Here is a 25067-nt window from a genome sequence, read left to right as displayed (position 1 = left end):
AGTGAAAAAAAAAATTTCTTTTCTTTTCTTGAGCTTGTTCTGAGAGGAAAAAGCCAAGGGAGCAGGCTTGTATCTTAGAAATGATAACTGGGCTTACTGTAATAAGCTAACAGCGTTCATGAGTTTTAATAAAAATAGATACTAAATGCCTGAAATAAAATGCCTTTCAACCAAGTGGGGTTACTAGATAGCTTTGCTTCTCTCTCCCATGCTTTTAACAGCAATTGGAAAGCCAAAGTTTATGGGAGCTGTGAGGTATTCATAAATTATATTTGTTTGTAAAGTAACTTTATCTTGAATGGCTACTGTAGTTAAGATCTCTCCATATTAAAAATAAAAAAGGAGCTGCAGAAGATAGTCTACCCCTGATTCTTTTAGATCAGAAGGTGCAAACTATGTTAACTCATTCTCCCTGCTCCAGTCTTTAGAAGATGCAGACCAGAGCAATTTGAAATGTATGAATTCTAGCCTGGATAGTTTAGAGAAGCCAAATGACCGTGCTGCAGAGGAGGAAGGAGAAGAGGGCATTGAGGAGGAAGAGGAAATGTGGGGTAAATATTGAATTGTGATCTAAAGTTTAACACACCACCACACTAGAGTATCTGTACTTCTCTACGCTTGCATATATGCACACAGATGAATAAGCATATCTCTAAAGAGACTCTCAGGTAGTTATGATTGTTGAAAGAGACTTCAGACTTTAGCAGCCAAGAGGAATATTTGAAAAGCAATGTTCTGTAAGATATGAGGAAATTGCTGTTTAGAATTTGAGAGAAGGATAAACAGCCAAAGCTTTTGCTGAGCGTGCTGCAGCTTGGCTCACAATGATGTTAATCAAAGGGTTTGTGTTTTTGCTTAGTGTGATGTGTGAATCCACTCATTATGGTTAATCATAGTGGGTTAAACAGGATGCTGTGTTTTCAACAAGCCGTGGCTCAAAAAATATTCCACCTTAGCACTTTATACTAACTCAGCCTCTGATCTATTTGTTAATTCTTGTTTGCATATCAGCTTTAGCCCAAACCAAACAAACCACATTGTGACTTAACATTATGGCTTAATGCAGTATATGATCCCAGTCACTGGTGATGTTCAGAAGTTTTTTTAAGCAACTTATGGGCTTGATGCATTCAAGTTAAACTAGTTTAAATTTCATGCTGTCAGTGGGAAAATTGAGCATGTATGTCAACTTTCTGAGGAAAGAGAATGTAAACGTCTTTAGCCTCTAGTTATATTGTATCTAGTATTCTTAAACAGTATCCCTGTGATAGGAAGCTGCACTTTGCTAGTCTTTTAGTATGCATAATATTTAAAAATTTAATAGCTTTTATCTTAAGTAACAACCTACATGAACTGTTTTTATAGCTATCATTGTTTTTTGTATTTTTTCTATCTCAGTATTTTTGTTTTCTTTTTCCCAAAGATCCCTGCTTGCCTAAACCCAGCACTGAGCAAATTGCTTGTCTAAAGATGTATTTTGGTCACTCAAGTTTTAAACCGTAAGTTGTATTTTTTTTAAAATAGGCTAAAAGACTTTTCCTAAAAGGAAGACAACTGAGTTTAAGATGACCTCTTCTTGTAAAGGAAAATCCAGAAAATCTTATCTGCCTCCTTTCTAGTATTCTCAGCTTATTTAAGATAGGCCTCTCATTTTAAAGGGAAATTATTTGAAAATAACACTTTCTTCTAAATAAAGTATGTAAGGATTTTGCCTCAAAGATGTTGATTATTCCAGCAGATATATTAAACTGCCATTGTGTAAACTGCATGGCATAAAACAAAATATATTCATATTTGGGTTATATACAGGTAGTCCCCTGTATATTAACTCGGGTTAAGAACGAGTTCCTTTCCAAGGTCTGTCCTTAAGTTGAATTTGTATATAAGCTGGAATAGTATTATTGTATAATACTGTATAAGTAGTATTGTGTAATTAACTTGAACCATTGTGTATTTAACTTGAATTTTTATATTTAACTCAAATTTTGCTACAATAGGCTCTGTTCTTAACTATGAGTCATCTTTAACCTGGGGGGTTCTTAACCTGGGGACTACTTAGGAAGTCCTCACTTAATGACCCTAATTGGGACAAGCAAAGTGAAGCAGTTGCTAAGTGGGAAATCATGTGATTGGGACTGTGCTTTCTGGCTGGAAAGAGACAAGACTATTCAGTTTCACACCTTTGGCTTTTGTTTGCCTCCTAACCACTCCCCTGCCCTTTGGAATGCTCAAGTGCCTGCTTGCTGTCTTGTACACCTTGAAAGCAATGTGATCACACTGCAGCCCAGGGGCTGGGAGCCCCAGGTGTGCTACACAAACAGCTTACTCTCTTGAAATCCCTTTGTCTCCAATCTCTCCAATCTGCAGGGGGGGAGCAAGCAATTTCTGTAGGTAATCTCTCCTTTGCCTGACCCTTTCCTGCTGTCAGTGTGATCGCATTGCTTACTCTCTTGAAATCACTCTCCAATCTCTCTACTCTGTGAGGGGAGGGACGGTCAGGCAAAGGAGAGAGTGCCTATGGAATGCTTGCTTTTTTTCTTCCCACCTCCCTCACAAAGTGGAGAGATTAGAGAGAGAATGATTTCAAGAGAGTACTATAATCGCTTTGCATAGCATGCCTACAGCTCCCAGCCCCAGGCTGCCAGCGCGATTGCATTGCTTTCGATACGTAGAAAGGCAAACTGCTTACTTTCTTGCAATCCCTTTCTCTCCAATCTCTCTGCTCTGCAAGTGGGAGAGGGGAAAGAAAAAAACCACAGGTCAGACACAGGACAACATATACTGACTAATGGTGATCACGTGACTGAGGGATGCTGCAAAGGTCGTAAATGAGCCATAAAGTTATTTTTTCAGCACCATCGTAACTTTGAATGGTTGCTGAACGAATGGTCACTAAGTGAGGACTACCTGCATGTGGAAAAGAAAACCAACAATTGATCACCAAAAGAAGCATCTCTATTTGCAGTCTCCAATTATGAGGTTCAGGTCTTGTCAGGTGTTACAGCTGAAATGGAACATTTTTATTATGGTCTTTCCTCAATTTCAAGGGTCCAGTGGAAAGTGATCTCCTCAGTTTTGCAAGAAAGAAAAGATAATCTAGTTGTCATGGCAACTGGTGAGTTATATAGATTTGTTTTGGAATGTTATTTAAATGGTTCTTAAAAACCTCATAAAAGGTGATTTGCTGAGAATGTTACTAGATATAGTTGTATAAGTAGGTGTTTTTCCCCACAGGAAAGGAATTGCAGGAATATTTTCATATTGTGTATGTTGTTGGGTACAATAAAAATGGATTGGAGCATAAGATAAGTAAGCTTCCTTTCACTGCCAGGAAGAATATTTGCTAATCTTCATTTCTCCCCCTTTATACACACTAAATATTCTCAGTTGGCCTTTCTGAAAACATGAATCTGCAATAAGAAATCAACATTGTACAATATTTAATAGGAGGTAATGTACTTTTGGGGCCTGAGAAGATCGTGCAGAGAGACTGTGATCTTCCTTCTTCTCCCAGTTCTCCTTGCTTTACTCTACATAAAACATCTTCAACTGCCCTAGACACTTTACTTTGTTAGAGAATGTGTGAGTCATTGAAGGATTATCACCCTTATCACCCAGTCCCCTGGCTTCTGACTCCTGCTGACAAGGCATGAAGCAGCCATGATGAGTTGTAGGTTTGGCAAGTGATGCTGCTGTGATGTTGGAGGATTTGGGCTTCTGCCTCAAGTGATCTAAAGAGTTTCTTATGCCTGCTATATCTGCACATCTAAGGAGCTGGTATAGTGTAGCATTTAAAATATTGGCCTAGGAACAGGGAGATCAAACCTCAGTTTGACCTTCAGCCATGGAAGTTGAGTGACATCACACAAGGGTAATCAGGTCAAGTAGATATAAACAGATGCATTTACACAGCATGCTGAGGTTAGTCAGTATTTACATAGGTAAGGTTTTTTGGTAGCTTAATGTGTTGTTTAAACTCAGAAAGTGGTTAATTTTGTAAACAAGTTAAGCATCTTGTACAAGTGTAGCCACTATCTTTCAGCCTAACCTACCTCTCAGGCTTGGTTGTTGTAGTGAAAGCAGAAGGAAAAGCTATTTATGCTGTTTTGTGCTCCTGGAAAAAAAAGGCAGGATATAAGTCTAGATAACAGCAATGATAGGTGTGGCCACTCAAAAGTCAAGCACAATTTTAGGGCTTATCAATTGAAATATAGTTCTGAAATCATGGGAAGTCATTGCCTCACTATTGTATATTGGTACGACAGCCTCTTGAGTTTTGTGTTCAATTTAAAAAAAAAAACCCCAGAAAGGCTGGAACAAATGCAAATAAAGGCAGTGGGGATAATCAGGAGAATGTAAACTAAGTCATTGGGGAGAGGCTGAAACTGGCTATTACCACTGAGAAAGAAGAGCTGATGATGCACAGTTATATATCTCCATCCCGGGTGAGGTAAGTGATGTAGTGGCTGCCCTTTCTCAGTGCCTGGGGGCTGTGGGGGCCTGGATGGGAAACAACAGGCTTCAGGTGAACCCTAGTAAGACGGAGTGGCTGTGGGTTGACGGCTCCTCTGCATCCGGGAAGTTGTCATCTTTAGTTCTGGATGGGGTTGCGCTGCCCCATTCAGAACCAGTGCGGAACCTGGGGGTCCTCCTGGACTCACGACTCCTGCTTGAAGAGCAGGTGGCAGTCGTGGCCAGGAGGACCTTTGCGCAACTCTGTGCTGTGTGCCAGTTACACCCTTTCCAGGATTGAGTGGCCCTCTGAACAGTCACTCATGCCCTGGTCATCTCCTGCATAGACTATTGCAATGCGCTCTACATGGGGCTACCCTTGAAGAGTATCGGGAAGCTTCAGCTGGTCCAGAATGTGGCTGCACGAGCAGTTACCAGTGCCTCAAGATTTGCACACGTAACACCTTTGTTGTGTGAGCTGCACTGGGTCCCAGTTTGCTTCTGGGTCCAATTCAAGGTGTTGGTTATGACCTTTAAAGCCCTACATGGCATGGGGCCTGGTTACCATCTCATCCCCTTAACGTTGACCCGTCCTACCCGGTCATGCAGAGAGGGCATGCTGTGAACCCCGCCAGTAAAGGAATTCCATCTGGCGGGGTCCAGGAGGCGGGCCTTCTCTGCATTAGCACCCGCCCTCTGGAACATTCTGCCCCTGGAGGTGAGACAGGCCCCTTCACTCCCAGCCTTCCAGAAGAACTTGAAAACCTGGTTCTGCAGCCTCGCCTGGGGTGGGAGGGTGCCAGTTCTTCTTGGGGTGGCTAGTACCATAGATATCTCCCCAATGAATAAGATCTTCGCCTCTTGGATTTTATATCTATTTTCTTTTTATATATTGGTTTGAGATACTGTAATTTATATGCTTTTAAAATTTTTGATTTTATTGTAATCCACCCAGAGTCCCCCTTTTGGGAGAGATGGGAGGTAATAGAAATTTGAAAAACAAATAAATAAATAAAAATAAGTGTTTGAAAAAGAATCACACAGGAAAAGGTCTATATCTTTTTAAAAAGAGGTGGTGACTTCCCTTCACTGATTGTGTTCAAGTAATGCCTGACCATCCATCTATTAAGGATGCTTTAATTTGGATTTCTGAACTGAGGAGGACTTTGGACTCAAGAACCTACACAACACCTTCTAACTCTGTGGTGCTTGTATAGTACCATTCCTAATCATACTTTTAGCAACAACAATAGATTTAATATCTAGGTGGGCAAGGACATCTCAACATTTGAATTTTTCTGGGAACAGTATTAGAACCTTAGGATGTTAAGATGAGTAATTAGAACTGGAAGTGGGAATTGAAGGATTAGGTTATGCATGCCCTCTCTTGCTCCCTGGCTTCCATTTCAAATAGGCAAGGAATGTGTCTTATAAACTCATTTAGGATTATTATGCTTATAAATTCCAAATTTCAGATTCATCTTATAGATTCTAAGTATTCCTTATTTGATTGGGAATATTTAGATTAGCATTATTCAGTTTTTGTACCAAGAACAGGCTATACCATGCAAGATATGCTTATTGCTTCTCACTGTTAAATACCCTTCAGAAGGGAAGGGAATTTATTCTTTATACTGCATACAGGCATACATGCATGGTCGCACCTTGGCTTGGATAACCCATGCTGTCTTTCCAAGTTACATTACTCATTTTCAGGGGCTGTTTATTAAATTGGATGCCAGTCTGGACCTTGGCTGATTTTCTTTTCTGCAGGGTTTAAATTTGAAAGGAACCTGCACTGTTTCAGCATTTGCAATGGATTTTAGTGGTCCATAGTAACTCTGTCTCGCACAAACATTTATAGCAACTTTGGAAGCTGTGTATAGGAAGAGCTGATATGTTATCTGGTTTTATGTTTAAATGTGTTTTGTTTTTAAGGATATGGAAAGAGCTTGTGCTTTCAGTTTCCACCTATGTGCACTGGAGGTACTGGTATAGTAATCTCCCCCCTTATTTCTTTGATGGAGGACCAAGTACTACAACTCAAGTAAGTATAATGTGAGTACTTTCTAAGTAGAAAAGTGGGATTAAAATATAAATGAAATGCCCTATGTTTGTTGTAGTGTCCTTAACTATTTCCAGTCTAATGCCTAAATATAAGCATTTGGAAGCTAAGGCTAGTCCAGAATGCAGCAGCTCAAGTAGTTATGGGTGCACCTCATGTGACACTTCTACTCTGAGAGCTGCACTGGCTACCACTAGCTGACCTCCAGGTGCATTTCAAAGCCCTGGCTGTCACTTTTAAATTCATCCTGTTTCAGGACAAAGATGTATGTGGGACTGCTTTCTCCTGATGATACCTGTCCTCCTGATAAGATATACCAGGGTGGGCTTTCTATGTGTCTCCTTGATTAAAGATTGTCAACTACAAGACTTGCAGAGACATGTTTTCTCAGTCACTACCCTGCTCCTCTGGAATAATATCACCTCCCAGATGGTTGAATGGCCCTGTCTTCTGGTTTTCAAAAAGTCAGCTAGCTTATTATGACTATTCCTCCAGACAATGAATTCATTTTTTTGTATTTTGATTGTTGATTCCTGGTTTTATAATGTATGATTTTAATTTTAAAATTAGATTATTTGTCTGTCTGTTTTAATCTTGAATTGTAGACCAGGGGAATTGTATGCTATTTAGACTTGGCCCATGAGGCCTGCAAACAAACAAACAAATAAGATTCTTTGCCAAGAATCAAAGGGAAACTTGCATAGAAACAAAATATACTGATGTTGCTTTTGACAGATGATGAATTATTTTAAGTAATTGCTTAGGATATAGAAATAAATTTGGTAATTAGAATACATGTTTCATTATTTCTGGACAATAATAGTTTTTCTGATAATCCCTATGGGAATGAGATGCTTTGAAGAGAGGCTGCTTTTTTTACCATACTGTGTTCCTGATTTGCTTTCTGTTTTTATTGTTTGTCAACATATACAGGAAAATAATGTATTTGAAAATGTTCTTTGAAGCAAAAAGGAATGCTTTCAGATATTATGTAAATATTTTTATTTGATTTTAGTTTTTAAAATGACTGTCATCCAAAACACATGCTTCAAACATACTACAGACTCCATAGAAGTACAGGTACTCTTCAGTTAACGACTGCTCGTTCAGTGGCCATTCAAAGTTATGATGGTGCTGAACGAATGGTAGTTATGAATGATCCTTGAAGTTCCAGCCATCCCAACACCCCCACGGTCACATGATCATGATCTGGGCACTAGGAAAAAAGGCTTGCACTTATGACCATTGCAGCATCCCAGTCACATGATTGCAATTTGTGACCTTCCCTGCCGGCTTCCCACAAGCAAAGTCACTGGGGAAGCCAGCAGGGAAGGTCACAAGGAACCCAACATTTCAACCCTGAGACATATATTCTCAGCCAAACTGGTGAATTTGCTTCACGTCACTCCTTCTCATTCCCAAGGATGTTCTTATCTTGACTTGTTTTCTGTGAATACCTCACAGAATACCTCAGACAAAGTGTTGAACCAAATTATTATTTAAAATAATTTCCAAGAATACCTATGGGCTTACATGGGGCTGAGAGGCATTCTTGAAATTAGATGCTGGAGATTAATTAATTTTTTAATTAATTAAATTTGTAACAATTAAAATCATGTGGAGCACAGAGCCTGGCAGTCACCATGAGATTCCATGTTGCATATCCTTAAGATATACAGATCTATGGAAAAGATTTGCCTCACCAAAATGTCCACATCACATATACAAAAAAAGGTAAACAGCGTGCTTTTCATTTATGCATTTGGTCCTAATTATCTGAGGATCTTCAACAAAGGATCGTTACCTTGTCGTGGTGCTGGAGCTTGAGCACCTCAATGATGCCATGAGCTAAACCGTGAAGGGCCACCCAAGACGGGAAGGTCATGACAGAGAGGTCAGACTAAATGCGATCCCTGGGGAAGGTAATGGCAACCCACCTCAGTATTCTTGCCGTGAAAACTAAATGGATCAGTACAACCAGAGATATGTCGGTATACCATCGGAAGATGAGACCCCCAGGTCGGAAGATGGTCAAAATGCTACTGGGGAGGAACAGAGGATGAGTTCAACTAGCCCCAGACGTGATGACGCAGCTAGCTCAAAGCCGAAAGGACAGCTAGCGGCCGACGGTGCTGGTGGTGAACGGCGAATCCGATGTTCTAAGGATCAACACACCATTGGAACCTGGAATGTAAGATCTATGAGCCAGGGCAAATTGGATGTGGTTATTGGTGAGATGTCAAGATTTAAGATAGACATTTTGGGCGTCAGTGAACTGAAATGGACTGGAATGGGCCACTTCACATCAAATGACCACCAGATCTACTACTGCGGACAAGAGGACCACAGAAGAAATGGAGTAGCCTTCATAATTAATAGTAAAGTGGCTAAAGCAGTGCTTGGATACAACCCAAAAAACGACAGAATGATCTCAATTTGAATTCAGGGCAAGCCATCTAACATCACAGTGATCCAAATATACGCCCCAACCACAAATGCTGAAGAAGCTGAAGTAGAGCAGTTCTATGAGGATCTGCAGCACCTACTGGACAACACGCCTAAAAGAGATGTTATTTTCATCACAGGAGACTGGAATGCTAAGGTGGGCAGTCAAATGACACCTCGAATTACAGGTAAGTATGGCCTGGGAGAACAAAACGAAGCAGGACACAGGCTGATAGAATTTTGCCAAGACAATTCACTCTGCATAACAAACACTCTCTTCCAACAACCTAAGAGACGGCTTTATACATGGACTTCACCAGATGGACAACACCGAAATCAGATTGATTACATCCTTTGCAGCCAAAGGTGGCGGACATCTGTACAGTCGGTAAAAACAAGGCCTGGAGCTGACTGTAGTTCAGATCACGAACTTCTTCTTGCACAATTTAGGATCAGACTAAAGAGATTAGGGAAGACCCACAGATCAGCTAGATATGAGCTCACTAATATTCCTAAGGAATATGCAGTGGAGGTGAAGAATAGATTTAAGGGACTGGACTTAGTAGATAGGGTCCCGGAAGAACTCTGGACAGAAGTTGGCAGCATTGTTCAGGAGGCGGCAACAAAATACATCCCAAAGAAAGAGAAAACCAAGAAGGCAAAATGGCTGTCTGCTGAGACACTAGAAGTAGCCCAAGAAAGAAGGAAAGCAAAAGGCAACAGTGATAGGGGGAGATATGCCCAATTAAATGCAAAATTCCAGAGGTTAGCCAGAAGAGATAAGGAATTATTTTTAAACAAGCAATGTGCGGAAGTGGAAGAAGACAATAGAATAGGAAGGACAAGAGACCTCTTCCAGAAAATTAGAAACATTGGAGGTAAATTCCAGGCCAAAATGGGTATGATCAAAAACAAAGATGGCAAGGACCTAACAGAAGAAGAAGAGATCAAGAAAAGGTGGCAAGAATATACAGAAAACCTGTATAGGAAGGATAACAATATCGGGGATAGCTTTGACAGTGTGGTCGGTGAGCTAGAGCCAGACATCCTGAAGAGTGAGGTTGAGTGGGCCTTAAGAAGCATTGCTAATAACAAGGCAGCAGGAGACGACGGCATCCCAGCTGAACTGTTCAAAATCTTGCAAGATGATGCTGTCAAGGTAATGCATGCTATATGCCAGCAAATTTGGAAAACACAAGAATGGCCATCAGACTGGAAAAAATCAACTTATATCCCCATACCAAAACTGGGAAATACTAAAGAATGTTCAAACTATCGAACAGTGGCACTCATTTCACATGCCAGTAAGGTAATGCTCAAGATCCTGCAAGGTAGACTTCAGCAGTTCATGGAGCGAGAATTGCCAGATGTACAAGCTGGGTTTAGAAAAGGCAGAGGAACTAGGGACCAAATTGCCAATATCCGCTGGATAATGGAAAAAGCCAGGGAGTTTCAGAAAAACATCTATTTCTGTTTTATTGACTATTCTAAAGCCTTTGACTGTGTGGACCATAACAAATTGTGGCAAGTTCTTAGTGGTATGGGGATACCAAGTCATCTTGTATGCCTCCTGAAGAATCTGTATAACGACCAAGTAGCAACAGTAAGAACAGACCACGGAACAACGGACTGGTTTAAGATTGGGAAAGGAGTACGGCAGGGCTGTATACTCTCACCCTACCTATTCAACTTGTATGCAGAACACATCATGCGACAAGCTGGCCTTGAGGAATCCAAGGCTGGAGTTAAAATCTCTGGAAGAAACATTAACAATCTCAGATATGCAGATGATACCACTTTGATGGCTGAAAGTGAAGAGGAACTGAGGAGCCTTATGATGAAGGTGAAAGAAGAAAGTGCAAAAGCTGGCTTGCAGCTAAACCTCAAAAAAACCAAGATTATGGCAACCAGCTTTATTGATAACTGGCAAATAGAGGGAGAAAATGTAGAAGCAGTGAAAGACTTTGTATTCCTAGGTGCAAAGATTACTGCAGATGCTGACTGCAGTCAGGAAATCAGAAGACGCTTAATCCTTGGAAGAAGAGCAATGACCAATCTCGATAAAATAGTTAAGAGCAGAGACATCACACTGACAACAAAGGCCTGCATAGTTAAAGCAATGGTGTTCCCTGTAGTAACATATGGCTGTGAGAGCTGGACCATAAGGAAGGCTGAGCAAAGGAAGATCGATGCTTTTGAACTGTGGTGTTGGAGGAAAATTCTGAGAGTGCCTTGGACTGCAAGAAGATCCAACCAGTCCATCCTCCAGGAAATAAAGCCAGACTGCTCACTTGAGGGAATGATATTAAAGGCAAAACTGAAATACTTTGGCCACATAATGAGAAGACAGGACACCCTGGAGAAGATGCTGATGCTAGGGAGAGTGGAAGGCAAAAGGAAGAGGGGCCGACCAAGGGCAAGATGGATGGATGATATTCTAGAGGTGACGGACTCGTCCCTGGGGGAGCTGGGGGTGTTGACGACCGACAGGAAGCTCTGGCGTGGGCTGGTCCATGAAGTCACGAAGAGTCGGAAGCGACTAAACGAATAAACAACAACATCTGAGGATGTCTGCCTGTTGTGCTTTCTTTGAGACAAAGGAATGGAACGTAGAGAATAGAGGGATCATTTCTTGCTGTCCAGATTTGATGCTCAGATTGCTATTTTGGCGTAAATGGAGAGGGATTAGGAGTTGATCAAAGATTGTAAAGAAACCTTGAAAATATTATTGCATATTTCTGCATCTTCTAATAAGACTTAATTAAAAATTCACTGGAATGTATTTGTTTACACGGTACTTTGCACATACTGTTTTCTCTAAAACCGCATGACTGTATTGTGTGATATAATATTTAGTTAAAGTAAATTGCAAAATAGACATAGGTCTTTCTCTGTTATAGGTCCTTTTTTTTTCTTCCTGGGAAATAAGAAATTTCAAGTTCTTGGCTAGGTTACCAAAAGGAAAAAAAAATCACAGAGCAGAGACTTAAGAGGTTTTAGTGGTAGATGTGAAGGAGGGGTAAAATCTCTTCTTAATTTAGAAAGCGGCTTTCAGTTTCTAAAAAACAGGCTTTCGTTATATTTAAAAATAATTTTTGCATGACAGTGTTATCTATTTTTTGTAGTTTGAATTTGCCTGTCACCCATTCTGCTTCCAAATTCTTTTTCTGATGTAATTTTGAAAGTTTCATAGAGAATTTTAAGCTTATTTTGCTTCTACTCTGAAATAAGTTTCCAGAGCTGGGCAAGGTGATTCATATGGGATGGGCAGAGGAAAGAATTGTTGTATTTAACATATAATACAAAATCCAGCTTTTAAATTTATTTTAGGGAAAGTTGTACCTAAAAATAATGCAGTGTTCATAAAATAAACTTTACTTTGATTTTTTTCTTGCAGAATGTCAGGAGTTCCAGCTTGCCTGCTTGGATCAGCACAGTCAAAAAATATCAGAGAGGAAATCAAAGCGTAAGTGGGAACTCAGAGGGACTTATTGCAGAGATCTCTGTCATAAAGTTGTAACCAACACTTCAACTGTATGTAATATGAATGTTAGTTTACTTCTACCAGAAGATAATGCTGTTTTCCTTTGCTTTACGTAGGGGCCAGTATAGAGTCGTCTATTTAACTCCAGAATTCTGTTCAGGGAACCTCTTGTGGCTTCAGCAAATTGACAAAGCAATTGGTAAGTTCTGATAGTTGATGTAATGGCTATGCAAAGCCTTGAAAGTGTTCTTTGAGAGCCACTGGAATTCTGCTACAAATTCACATGCATGCTTGTAAGAACCTTCTACCACCATTTTCAGTGAAACATCCAGTTGAAGCAAAGTGATGGACCTCTGTGGTGGGACTGGAGGAGTCAAGGCAGAGCACTTCACATTCTTGGGTTGAGGTGCTACCATAAGTAAAATCATTCCTTTGATTTAACCTGAGGGAGTTCCAGAAAGCAAAGCAGCCCGCTTCACCCACACAGCCTTTTAACTATTGAATTCAGAAACAAGCCCCTGTGTTGTATGATTTTTTTAAATAGTTGTGATCAAAAATCTTCAAGAAGGATATTGGAGATAATGCCCTATTTGTAGAAAAATAGATCATTTGCTTCAGCTCTTAAATGTTCTACAGACAAACCTTTGCTCTAAATTCTGAAATAAAAGTGATCAAACTATACAGGACTATTTTTTATTTCCATTAGGCATCACATTAATAGCAGTTGATGAAGCTCACTGTATTTCGGAGTGGGGACATGACTTCAGGGATTCTTTCAGGTCTTTGGGGTTGTTAAAGAAAACCCTTCCTAAGGTAAAAAAATGATCACTGCAATTATTTACAGTGATTATTTTCTGGCACTGTAAATGTTTATGTATCTGTGTTTATGTGTGTGTGTGCGTGCGCGCATGCAATGAGCGTTATAGCTGCTTCTTTGTTGGTTTTCAACAACAAATCCCTTATGATTTAAAGGATGGGTGGTCCATCATACTGTTCTAGCCTTGGCTAGGTGTCCTGCAGATGCCTTACACTTCCCATAATTACTAGCCTTGTTTTTGTAAATAATCTTCTGTGCTGGATAACAGTGAATTGTCTTCCTTTAAAATAAATGGGAATCTGTGGTTGAACCTGTTAAGCCAAGAATAGACCATGGATACACATTGTGATTAAGGCTAAAAGTAACATTGCTGTGTGCTTGGGTTCAGTTGAGTTTACAAGATTTAGTGTGCTATGTGAATATACTCTGTGTATTTGTGGTACCTTAGTTGTTTGTGGTCAAGGCTTCCAGGGTTGTGCATGCACACTAAATACTGTACTCAAATCAAAGGGTTCTGATCATCTTCTATTCCTTAGTTTTGTATTGTCATATAAAAATAATTAGTAAGTTCAGCTTTTGATTCTATCACTCTTACAGTTTTCTTCTTTTTTCTTTTCAGGTTCCTATTGTTGCGTTGACTGCAACAGCAAGCCCTTCCATTAGAAAGGATATAATAGACTGTTTAAATTTAAGAAATCCTCACATTACTTGTACTAGTTTTGACCGGCCTAATCTATACCTAGAAGTTAGACGAAAATCTGGAAATATAATCCAGGATTTATTGCAGTTCCTTAGTCAGAAAGACAAGTAAGTGTGTTCTGAGTTATCTTGACAATTTGTTCTTGTTTCCAAACATTTTCATGGAATAAATCTTTTAAACAATTTTCAGATCCCTGTTTGGCTTACTTGAGGATTTGGGGTCAATTATTATCTTTCAGATTAATCTACCTTAGATTAGATGTTTTTACAAGGACAAACTTGAAGGGGGAATATAGTGTATATGACCTTGAGGTGCTGGAGGAAAGGCAAGACAGAAATGCAATAATTCAATAAACAGAAACTTAATTATGGAGGCTGGACATTGGAGAAGCAGCAGAAGATAGACTGGCAAACAGGCCTGCTCTAAGCAATCTGTTGTGTAAATACAGAGGTTGTTACTGATCATTACAATCCTTTTCTTTCTGTTTTTAAAACATTGTTATGGATGCCAGATTGTGTAGTAAAGCTATTTATTCACTTCCTAAATTATATCTGGACCCCACTTGAGCAAGGAACTGTTTGTGTATCTTTTGAGGAAGACTGACTAAGGCAGTGTGAAGACACCTAGAACCAATCTCGTATCTGATGAGAGTTCTAAGTTTTTTTCTGCAAGCCATTATTTTTGTGTTCTTGTCAGGATGGAGTTTAAATTGGGGGAGAAAATACTACTGAAATAGAAAGGAGTTCATCTTAAGTTGAATCTGTCAACTTAAGCTCTCAGAGAAAGAGAGATCATGTTACATTATATCATGCCTCTGTGTATAAGGTTTTACATAAGCTGTACCCCTTGTGTGGACAATTTTTTTTTTGTTTTTACACAATGTAAGACACCATGCAGGATATACATTAAGTAAGTTGGAATCTGCAAAAATAAAATATTATTTTTCCATACACACATACACACACACATTCATGTTGTTCCTGATAAGGTAAGCAGTGTTTTGATTGATGGATTATGTGCCATCAAGTAGTTTTCATCTCCTAGCAAGCACATAGATAGGTTTTCTCCATGAAGATCTATCCATAACCTGGTCTTTCAGGTCTCCCAATGATGCATTCATCACCACTGTAACTGAATCCTTCCACCTTGCTACTGGTCATCCCCTTCTTCTCTTTTCTTCCTCCTTTCCCAGCATTAGAGCCTTTTCAAGAGACCTGAGTCTTAGCATAATGTGTCTGAAGTAGGATAATTTGAGCCTGGTCATTTGTGCCTCGAGTGAGAACTGGGTTGATTTTTTTGATGATCCATTGGTTTGTTTTCTTGGCTGTCCATGGTATTCTCAGGAGTCTTCTCCAACACCAAAATTCAAAGGCTTCCTATCCTGTTTCTTTAAAGTCCAACTTTCACTTCCATAGAGTGTCACAGGGAATACCATAGCTTGCACAATTCTGATTTTAGTAAGTGTAAAGACATCACGGCATTTGAATACCTTTTCCAAGGCCTTCATGACGGCTGTACCAAGTGCTCTACCAAGTCTGTGGTGAATTTCTTGACTGCTTGTTCCTTTACTGTTGATGGTTGATCCTAAAAGGCAGAAGCTATCCTCCAGTTCAGTATCTTCACTGTTAATTCTAAGGCTACCTGTTGTCATTAATTTGGTCTTCTTTATAATTTTAGTCCCATTTTTTCACTGGGCTCTTTGATTTTAGTACTAAGGCTTGCTGATCCTTTGCATTTTTGGCTATCAGGACAGTGTCATCAGCATAGTACAGGTTATTGAGGTTTCTTCCTCCAACTTTAAAACCATGCTCATCATCTTCTAATCCAGCTTCCCTTAATATTGATTGCATAAATAAGGGGAGAGTATGCAGCCTTGTCACACCCCTTTGCCGACCTGGAGCCAGTCCGTTTCACCATGTTTGGTCCATACTGTGGCTTCCTGACCTGTATATAAGTTTCTCATGAGGACAATGAGATGTTCCGGGATTCCCATTTTTCTGAGCACTTTCTGCAACTTGACATGAGTGATAAAATTGAGAGCAAAAAAAGAATAAAAAGTAGTGAGCAAAAAAAAAGGGAGGAAATAATAGGGAAAAAAACCTATTTTCACCAGCACTATTCACCGTATCAGTCATTACCTTTCTATCCTTGCAAACCATTCATTCTTCCACTGCAAGGATACATTCTTGACTCTGCCAAAAAATGGTCTGTCCCACATTCAGAAGACTTTTTCAGTCTTGTATTCTTCACCAGTTCTCTCAGTCTTTAGCCATAAACAAATCAATTGTGCTTTTAATTTTATCCCTTTGTTACATGCTGTTAGTTTTATTCCTGTGTCATATGCATTCCTTTGATGTATGCATAACCTCTATATTTGAAATAAACAGAGCTTTTTTTGGCAGATATTCAGCTAGCATTCTCATTCATTCTTGGGTTTCCAAATGACCTAATAACACTTTTTTGTACTCTGTTACTATTTTCATCCATGCATCCACAGCATGTAACAGATTGATCTTTGCTCTGGATCACATTCATTCAATATTTTGCATAGTTTTCCTCAAACTCTTTCTATATTCTTTATTATCATAGTCACTAAACGTGCAATTATCACCAACCTATAAATTTCTACTTTCCAACAGCAACTAAGTTCACACTAAGTTTTACTTTCTGACCTTAATTTTAGACCTTACATTTGTAATCCTTTAGCTTCATTTCCTGCATGTATTCATCAGTTCCACTTCGTAAGATCAGACCACCTTCATCCAGATCTATTACATCCTTCCCCTCTCTTAGTTTCACAGACATACAGCATACCTATTTTTTCATCCAATTCATGCATTCATTTATTCTCTTTATATTTATTCCTCTTACATTACAAGTTGTAATCTTTCATATATCATGGTCATCAACAGATGGGTCCATACATTTTGACTTCAACTGCCCATCGAGTCTTTGTCACCTGAAGCTTTCACATAATGCTTTTTAGTAAAATAAAGAGTAAATTTAGTTATACAAATTTGTTGCTAATACTTAAGTCATATTACTAGTCAATATTTTTCCCATGTGATGTAGAGGGAAGAGGAAATGGCCTTGAGGGACAGTAGGAAGAGCTGCTGTCAAGGCAATGGTCAGATAAAAAAAACACCTGTGTCTGGGGCAGAAATGTAATGTATGTAAATGTCTCAGACAAACCCCTTCCTAGTTCACACAAAGATAAAGGGAGGAGTGGGGAGGCATATTCAGACTTGCAAGGTTCTATTACTATAACTTTACAATAAAAGTAGTATTGGCTTACATGGTTTTGGTTTCCTAATTGGGTCTACCTTGAAGGCCTGACATGTGAAAATGTTTTGGGGGTAAAAACAATTTTAAAGTAGGAAATCTTTAAATTGACATTAACATCTATCACAGAATAATCAGTGAATCAGCTATTCTAATGAAAAAACTGACATACAGACGCTTTCCACTTATTTTACTAATTCTTAGGTCTACTTATGAATTTGAAGGCCCCACTATTGTTTACTGTCCATCAAGGAAGGTGACTGAACAAGTAGCTGTAGAGCTAAGAAAATTAAATCTTGTTTGTGGTATATACCATGCTGGCATGGGAATCAAGGCAAGACGAGCTGTCCACCATAAATTCATGAGAGATGAAATTCAGGTATGGAAGAACTTCACTTGTTACATAGTTTGGGCAAAAGAAATGTATGGAAGAAGCTTTCCATATTAAATATCTGGAAGAAAAATCTTTTTTTTTTCCAAATTCAGGACTCACAAGTCAATAAAAGTTGGTTATGGTTGTCTTACTGAAATTCGTACATTCTCTGTACAGTATGTCTTACTGAATTCAACAGTACTTCAGTGTTTCTTATGCATAGGATCTGGCTACATGCTTCTTTCTATTGTCTTTTATTGATTATTTCAGAACTTACTCTTGCTTAATTGTGTTTAGTATAGCTACATTTGCGCCCTATTTCTTTTGGAGCAATATATGTTTGTACATTATTTATAAATGTGCCATATAAATGCCAATAATTTATGTTCAAACCCTGTTTTATGTAATCTGGTTTAATTTATGCATTAGATTTTTTTTTTTTAAAAAGGTCATGAGTTTTATGCATATATCAATGTTCCGAGAATGGTTCCTATCTTTTAACAGGAGGACCCAGGAGACAAGCTAGTCAGTCTGACTAATATCAGGAAGTTTAAAACTTTATTTTATATAGAATTTCTGAGGAATACTTTGAGTATGGTCAAAGTATTGCAGGATATGTTTTGATTCTTGCAGACATGAATGAGGTTCTCTCCCCCAATCAGGAAGGCAGATTATGGTCGACTATTTAAAAAAAAAAGTCTTAACTTCCCAAGAGCTTCTTTGACAGTGGGACCAATTATTGTGCAAGGTGGTGAATTTCCCATCACTGGATGTGTTTATTTAGAGGCTAAAGATGTGTTAGGGATGCTTTAATTTGGATTCTTGTCCTGAGCAGTGGCCTTTTAATATATGTGTTGGATTTAGTAAACAATATAAATGACTTGGAGTTCAGACAGACATTGTGCTTCTAAGCTGAGTTTGACAAAGTATGGACAAGTCATAATATAAAAATACTTCATACAACTCAAACAGTAATACTGAAAAGTACATTAATAGTGAAATGAATATAACATTGATATTGAGGATTGTGGTTATTTTCCAGTGTATAGTAGCTACTATAGCCTTTGGAATGGGCATTAATAAAGCAGACATTCGGACAGTTATACATTATGGAGCCCCAAAGGAAATGGAATCATACTACCAGGAAATTGGAAGAGCTGGTCGTGATGGGCTTCCAGCCTCTTGCTATGTATTGTGGACTCCAGCTGACATGAGTTTCAATAGGTAAACTGTAATTCTGGTTTGCTTTGTATGTATAAATATTAAAATAATAGATATAAAACCATGCTGATTGTTTGAAACATTTACAGGTAGTCCTTGTTTAGTGACTACCTTGCTTAGTGACCATTCGCAGTTACGACAGTGATTAAAAAGTAACTTTATGACCAATCCTCACATTTACAACCTTGGCAGTTTTGTAAAGCAAAGGAAAGCTGAAGTAAGATCATAAGCACAGTCAGTTTCAGTTAGCGACTGCTTTACTTAATGACTGTTTCTGGTCCCAATTGTCATTAAACGAGAACTATCTGTATATAAAAGTTGGTTTGCCATGTTTATTATTACATTTATGTTTGAATTTTACAATTGTGAGTTGCTGTAGCTCTATGCTATAATTCATTTCCCATGTATTAGAACTGTGCAGTGAGGAAAGCAAGAATGAGCATTTTCTAGCATTTTTTAAATTTGATACATACATACAATAATTGCTGTGGGTCCTTTTAATGACTTGGCAACATATTAATTCAATAACTAAATAAATATGCACACTTCTCTTGAGGGGCAGGCAACATTATATAAAGCACAGGCCCATATGCCTTTTTGCATATTACAGTCTAGCTTACGTTGAGAATCATTCAGGATCTCAGCTAACCATACAACAACATCTGTATACAAAAGTACTCATAAATTCACATCCACAACTGATACCTCTCTACCAGCATCACAAACATTCCTTGTATTTTTATCTATAAATACATTAAACAGCCAAGGGGACATCACACATCTTTGTCTTAGTCACTCTTCAGTGCTGGACTGTTTAGTAAGCATTCCATTCATTTGCATACATTCTTTACTCCCATCATACACTGAGCTTATCACATTAAGCAACCAATCGTGAACATAATTGTGGAGAATATTCCACAATTCAAACTTTATAATATGACCTTTCTAAATCAACAAATGAACAATACATTTTCTTTTCATATTCGTGCATTCTCAGAAAAAATCTGTTCATGCTCCTTGCTCATCATAAAGCTACACTGTGCTAATTTCGCTTATGGTCACCTCCTGAACCTTTTCAGTTAGAACTCTGTCAAACGTCTTCCTAGGGACATTTAATCTAATTTAATGTAATTTTTCACTCTTGCTTTTCTCTTTGATAGGGGAACAGTAATGACATTCCTTCAACTGTCAGGCAGAAATGTACTCTTTACTCATATATTAAATATGTTTTGCAGCTTTTCCATAAGCAAACATCATCTTCACATTTCTCCAGTTATACTGTCTATACCTACAACCGTATCCTTTTTTTTAGCATTCTCACATATTCTGTGACTTCCTTTTCAAAAAAATTTCTTGATACTAACATTTTAGTAATCATTTGAATTCTACTACTTGACATACAGCTAGTCCTTGCTTAAGAACCATTTGTTTTTTGACCGTTTGGACTTAAGATGGGGCTGAAAAAAACCAGCTTACGATCGGTCCTCTCACTTATGACTGTTGCAGCATCCCTGCAGTCACATGATCACAATTAGGGCACTTGGCAACTGGTTTGCATTTATGACCATCACAGCATCCTGTAGTCATGTGATCACCATTTTCTACCTTCCGGGCCAGCTTCTGGCAAGCAAAATCAATGGGGAACTGCATCATTCACTTAGTGACCATGTGGTTTGCTTAATACCGTGGTAATTCATTTAATGACCGCCTCAATAAAGGTCATAAAATCAGGTTGAATTCACTTAAGGACCGCTTCACTTAGCAACCAATATTCCAGGCCCAATTGTGGTCGTTAAGCAAGGACTACCTGTATCACAGTCATTTCCATAAAAATCACTAACATATTTGCTCCTACTTCATTTTCATCCCAGATCATTTCATTTAGCAGCATTCCCTGCTAAAGGTAATGGCAGTATCTGTTAGTTATATATATATATATATATATATAAAGCTTGCTACATTGTGGCAAATTAACGATCGATGTTGTATAACAGCATACATTTTTATTTATTTCCTGTTACATATTTACATTTTTTGCAAGGGGGCAGAAGGAACCAAATGAATTATCAGCATTTCAGGTTTTTCCATTTTTTTCCTTTTTAAGACACCTGATCAGTGAGATACGTGATGATACTTTTCGCCTGTACAAACTGAAGATGATGGCCAAGATTGAGAAATATCTCAGCTTAAACAGCTGTAGGCGAAAGTAAGTGTTATGTTGTCTATTTTAGCAAGTGACAAACAGGAGCTCTCAGTAAAACTGAGTGAAGTTTCGAAAAGTCACAGAAAGATTCTGGTGGATTTTTGCGCTTGCACCATCAGTTTCACACTTCGAAAAAAAATATGTCTCAGGATGATTCAAGGACAAATAATTAGCTCCTATGTGAACTAATTAATGATGATGATTTCAGCTCATTGTTTTCTTCAATGAATTTAACATGTACATTCTTGTTCTTTTATTTAATTCCCAACGTTCTCTCGGGTAGAATCATCTTGTCTCATTTTGAAGACAAACAACTCCGAAAGGCATCGTCAGGCATCATGGGAACAGGAAAATGTTGTGATAATTGCAGATCGAGGTAAATGTTGCACCCAAAAGATTTAAGATTTGGAACTATGTTCTCTCAACAGATAAAAGGGATAATGGCTCTCTGCTAATAAAGTATTCTTAAAATGTCGTTACTTTTAAGGTAAAGAATATATCAGTTTGTGTGGTATGCCATTCAGTCATTCACTGTCAAAAGCTAACTCACAGAACATTATTTTATTTTATTTTTATTATTACTGTTTCACATTTATAATTTAAAGAATTAAGGTGCCGTACATAGATTTTCTCCATTTTATTCTCACAATAAATCTGGGGAGTGGGTTAAGGTAAGTCATAGTGACCTGGCCAGGGTTATCTAGGGACCTTGATAGATATGAAAATTTTTGAACCCATGTTGCTGTTGTCTCCTCTGACACTGGACCACCTACCCCATTTCATACAAGCTAAAGTGCTTGGATTTCCCAGTTCGGGGAAAATGCAGCTGAGATGCACGGGACAGAGGAGAAGACATGCTAGAAGTTTATGAGGCTGCCTTCCGGTGGCAATTAAACCAGTCAGATCTGGCAACCATCAATCCAGGCAGTGGTAACATCGCAATGACTATTGCAATGTGTTCAGTGTACAGTTATCCCTGAAAAGTGTCCAGATGATTTCCTTCATACAAAATGAAGCCAATGGACATTCAACCAGTGCAGAATCACTGGGTCCCTATCTTGCCTGTATTGAAAGATCTAAACTGATTTCCAGTTGTTAGGAACTGGCTTCATGTAAGGTGTTTTAATATTTACAGCCCTGAGTGCTTTAGGCTTGACTGTTTGAGAGATCATCTGTTTCACTTTGATCCTGTTTAGACATTAAAATATTCAGGACACCTTTTAAAAGATTTCTCTACTTTCAGTCTCTTGCTTGGCACACAGACAGAAGAGGGGCTTCTGTGTCATTCCCAATTATGGAACATGCTCTCTTGGCAGTTCCCATTCGTCCCTGTTGTTCTTCCATTTTTAAAAAAGGAATCAACTTTGGTCATAGCTTGTGAATTGTTTCTAGAATGATGATAATCTCTCTGTGTGTGTTTTATGTGTGTTTTTATTTCATATCTGTGTCTTTAAATGCATTGTTTAATCTTATTTTGTATCTTTATTATACTGTTACTGATCTGTTTTTTATAGAAAGGTAGTCTATAGTCTATATTCTTCGCCTCCACTGCATAATGAATATGCGGTGGAGGTGAAGAATAGATTTAAGGGACTGGATTTAGTAGATAGGGTCCCGGAAGAACTACGGACAGAAGTTTGGAACATTGTTCAGGAGACAGCAACAAAATACATCCCAAAGAAAAAGAAAACCAAGAAGGCAAAATGGCTGTCTGCTGAGACACTAGAAGTAGCCCAAGAAAGAAGGAAAGCAAAAGGCAACAGTGATAGGGGGAGATATGCCCAATTAAATGCAAAATTCCAGAGGCTAGCCAGAAGAGATAAGGAATTATTTTTACACAAGCAATGAGCGGAAGTGGAAGAAGACAATAGAATAGGATGGACAAGAGACCTCTTCCAGAAAATTAGAAACATCGGAGGTAAATTCCAGGCCAAAATGGGTATGATCAAAAACAAAGATGGCAAGGGGATACCAAGTCATCTTGTCTGCCTCCTGAGGAATCTGTACAACAACCAAGTAGCAACGGTAAGAACAGACCACGGAACAACGGACTGGTTTAAGATTGGGAAAGGAGTACGGCAGGGCTGTATACTCTCACCCTACCTATTCAACTTGTACGCAGAACACATCATGCGACATACTGGGCTTGAGGAATCCAAGGCTGGGGTTAAAATCGCTGGAAGAAACATTAGCAATCTTAGATATGCAGATGATACCACTTTGATGGCTGAAAGCAAGGAGGAACTGAGGAGCCTTATGATGAAGGTGAAAGAAGAAAGTGCAAAAGCTGGGTTGCAGTGAAACCTCAAAAAAACCAAGTTTATGGCAACCAGCTTGATTGATAACTGGCAAATAGAGGGAGAAAACATAGAGGCAGCGACAGACTTTGTATGTCTAGGCGCAAAGATTACTGCAGATGCTGACTGCAGCCAGGAAATCAGAAGACATTTGATTCTTGGGAGGAGAGCAATGACAAATCTCGATAAAATAGTTAAGAGCAGAGACATCACACTGACAACAAAGGTCCGCATAGTTAAAGCAATGGTGTTCCCCGTAGTAACATATGGCTGTGAGAGCTGGACCATAAGGAAGACTGAGAGAAGGAAGATAGATGCTTTTGAACTGTGGTGTTGGAGGAAATTCTGAGAGTGCCTTGGACTGCAAGAAGATCAAGCCAGTCCATACTGCTCACTTGAGGGAATGATATTAAAGGCAAAACTGAAGTATTTTGGCCACATAATGAGAAGACAGGACACCCTGGAGAAGATGCTGATGCTAGGGAGAGTGGAAGGCAAAAGGAAGAGGGGCCGACCAAGAGCAAGATGGATGGATGATATTCTAGAGGTGACGGATTCGACCTTGGAGGAGCTGGGGGTGTTGACGACCAACAGGAAGCTCTGGCGTGGGCTGGTCCATGAAGTTACGAAGAGTCGGAAGCAACTGAACGAATAAACAACAAAGTCTATAGATAAGATAAATGATAACTAATTGCTAGAAGTAGAGAAATTATATAGAGAGATTAGTTTATTTCTTCTGGCATAACTGAATTATCTGGTAAATTAATTAACGGTTCAAATAAAAACGAACTATTCAAATGAAAGAAGTACACTTTTATATAGCACAACACACATTTCTGATTTATCATAATAATTTCTGATGGCAAAATAAGGATCTTGGAGGTACATCCAATTACTTGGACCAGCTCCCTCAGTAACCATTACTCCTACATCATTTTCTTAAGTGATGTGGCAGAAATGGTTACCAAGATACCTGGCCCAGTGTAATTTTGATACAATCCAAGAAAAAGTCCAGGAACTGGGATAGTTCTTTTTAAAACGGTGTACTGTGCTCCATTCACTCTATTGCAAGCAATAATCAAGCTCTTAATACAGTCTTCAAAGTCAAGTTGACATACATTACATTCATATAGTTTTGTCTGGAGATTATCAGAGCATAGTTAACTGTGACCAGGTTTTTTCCTACAGGAAGATCACCTGGCTAAACAAGCTTTGTGCTTGGAAGACACCTGAGTATCCACAAACAGGACATTTCTAGTCTTCCGTCTCTTTGAGGGAAGTTGTTACCCCACTTGAGAATGACAGAATATCAGAGAAACCCTGTCTTATCTAGATAAACTTAAATGTGTTGGCTTTCATACAGTCCATTATTGATTGATTCTGGGCAAAAGTACAATACTCCCATTATTTCATTCTGCTAGATTATTTAAATCAGAATGTGATGGTGAATTTCAAATGGTATTAAAGATGTGATAGAGAATACAGTCAGACTTATATTCCTGTTTGGCCTTTGCTAGATTAGAATAGTGACATCATATTGTGTGGTTGTCACTATTACATCAATAGGTCATATTTTGGCCTTGATTTCCATCATTCTCTCTATGATGGATCGAGGGGGAGAAAAAACAGGTTTAGTGTATTTTTGGAACACAGCTGTGTACAGAGACAAATTATGGCCCCACCAGAGGCTTGGTGGAAACCAAGCCAGATGTTTTAGGAAAAAGAGAA

General features: G+C 38.7%; 1 protein-coding gene across 1 annotated transcript in view; it reads left to right on the top strand.

Moving 5' to 3' along the window:
* Nucleotides 1–25067, top strand: part of WRN (WRN RecQ like helicase) — a 66708-nt gene that overhangs the window by 19399 nt on the left and 22242 nt on the right. The window contains exons 11-22 of the mRNA XM_063294771.1: nt 422–551; nt 1424–1499; nt 3048–3115; nt 6391–6499; nt 12360–12428; nt 12563–12645; nt 13153–13259; nt 13883–14070; nt 17450–17624; nt 18661–18842; nt 20944–21045; nt 21326–21418. Of these exons, the coding sequence (XP_063150841.1) occupies nt 422–551; nt 1424–1499; nt 3048–3115; nt 6391–6499; nt 12360–12428; nt 12563–12645; nt 13153–13259; nt 13883–14070; nt 17450–17624; nt 18661–18842; nt 20944–21045; nt 21326–21418 (1382 nt within the window). The remainder of the gene's footprint in view (nt 1–421; nt 552–1423; nt 1500–3047; nt 3116–6390; nt 6500–12359; nt 12429–12562; nt 12646–13152; nt 13260–13882; nt 14071–17449; nt 17625–18660; nt 18843–20943; nt 21046–21325; nt 21419–25067) is intronic.

This window comes from Candoia aspera, chromosome 2 (assembly GCF_035149785.1).
Source record: "Candoia aspera isolate rCanAsp1 chromosome 2, rCanAsp1.hap2, whole genome shotgun sequence".
Taxonomy (NCBI): domain Eukaryota; kingdom Metazoa; phylum Chordata; class Lepidosauria; order Squamata; family Boidae; genus Candoia; species Candoia aspera.
This window is presented reverse-complemented; position numbering and strand designations above follow the sequence as displayed.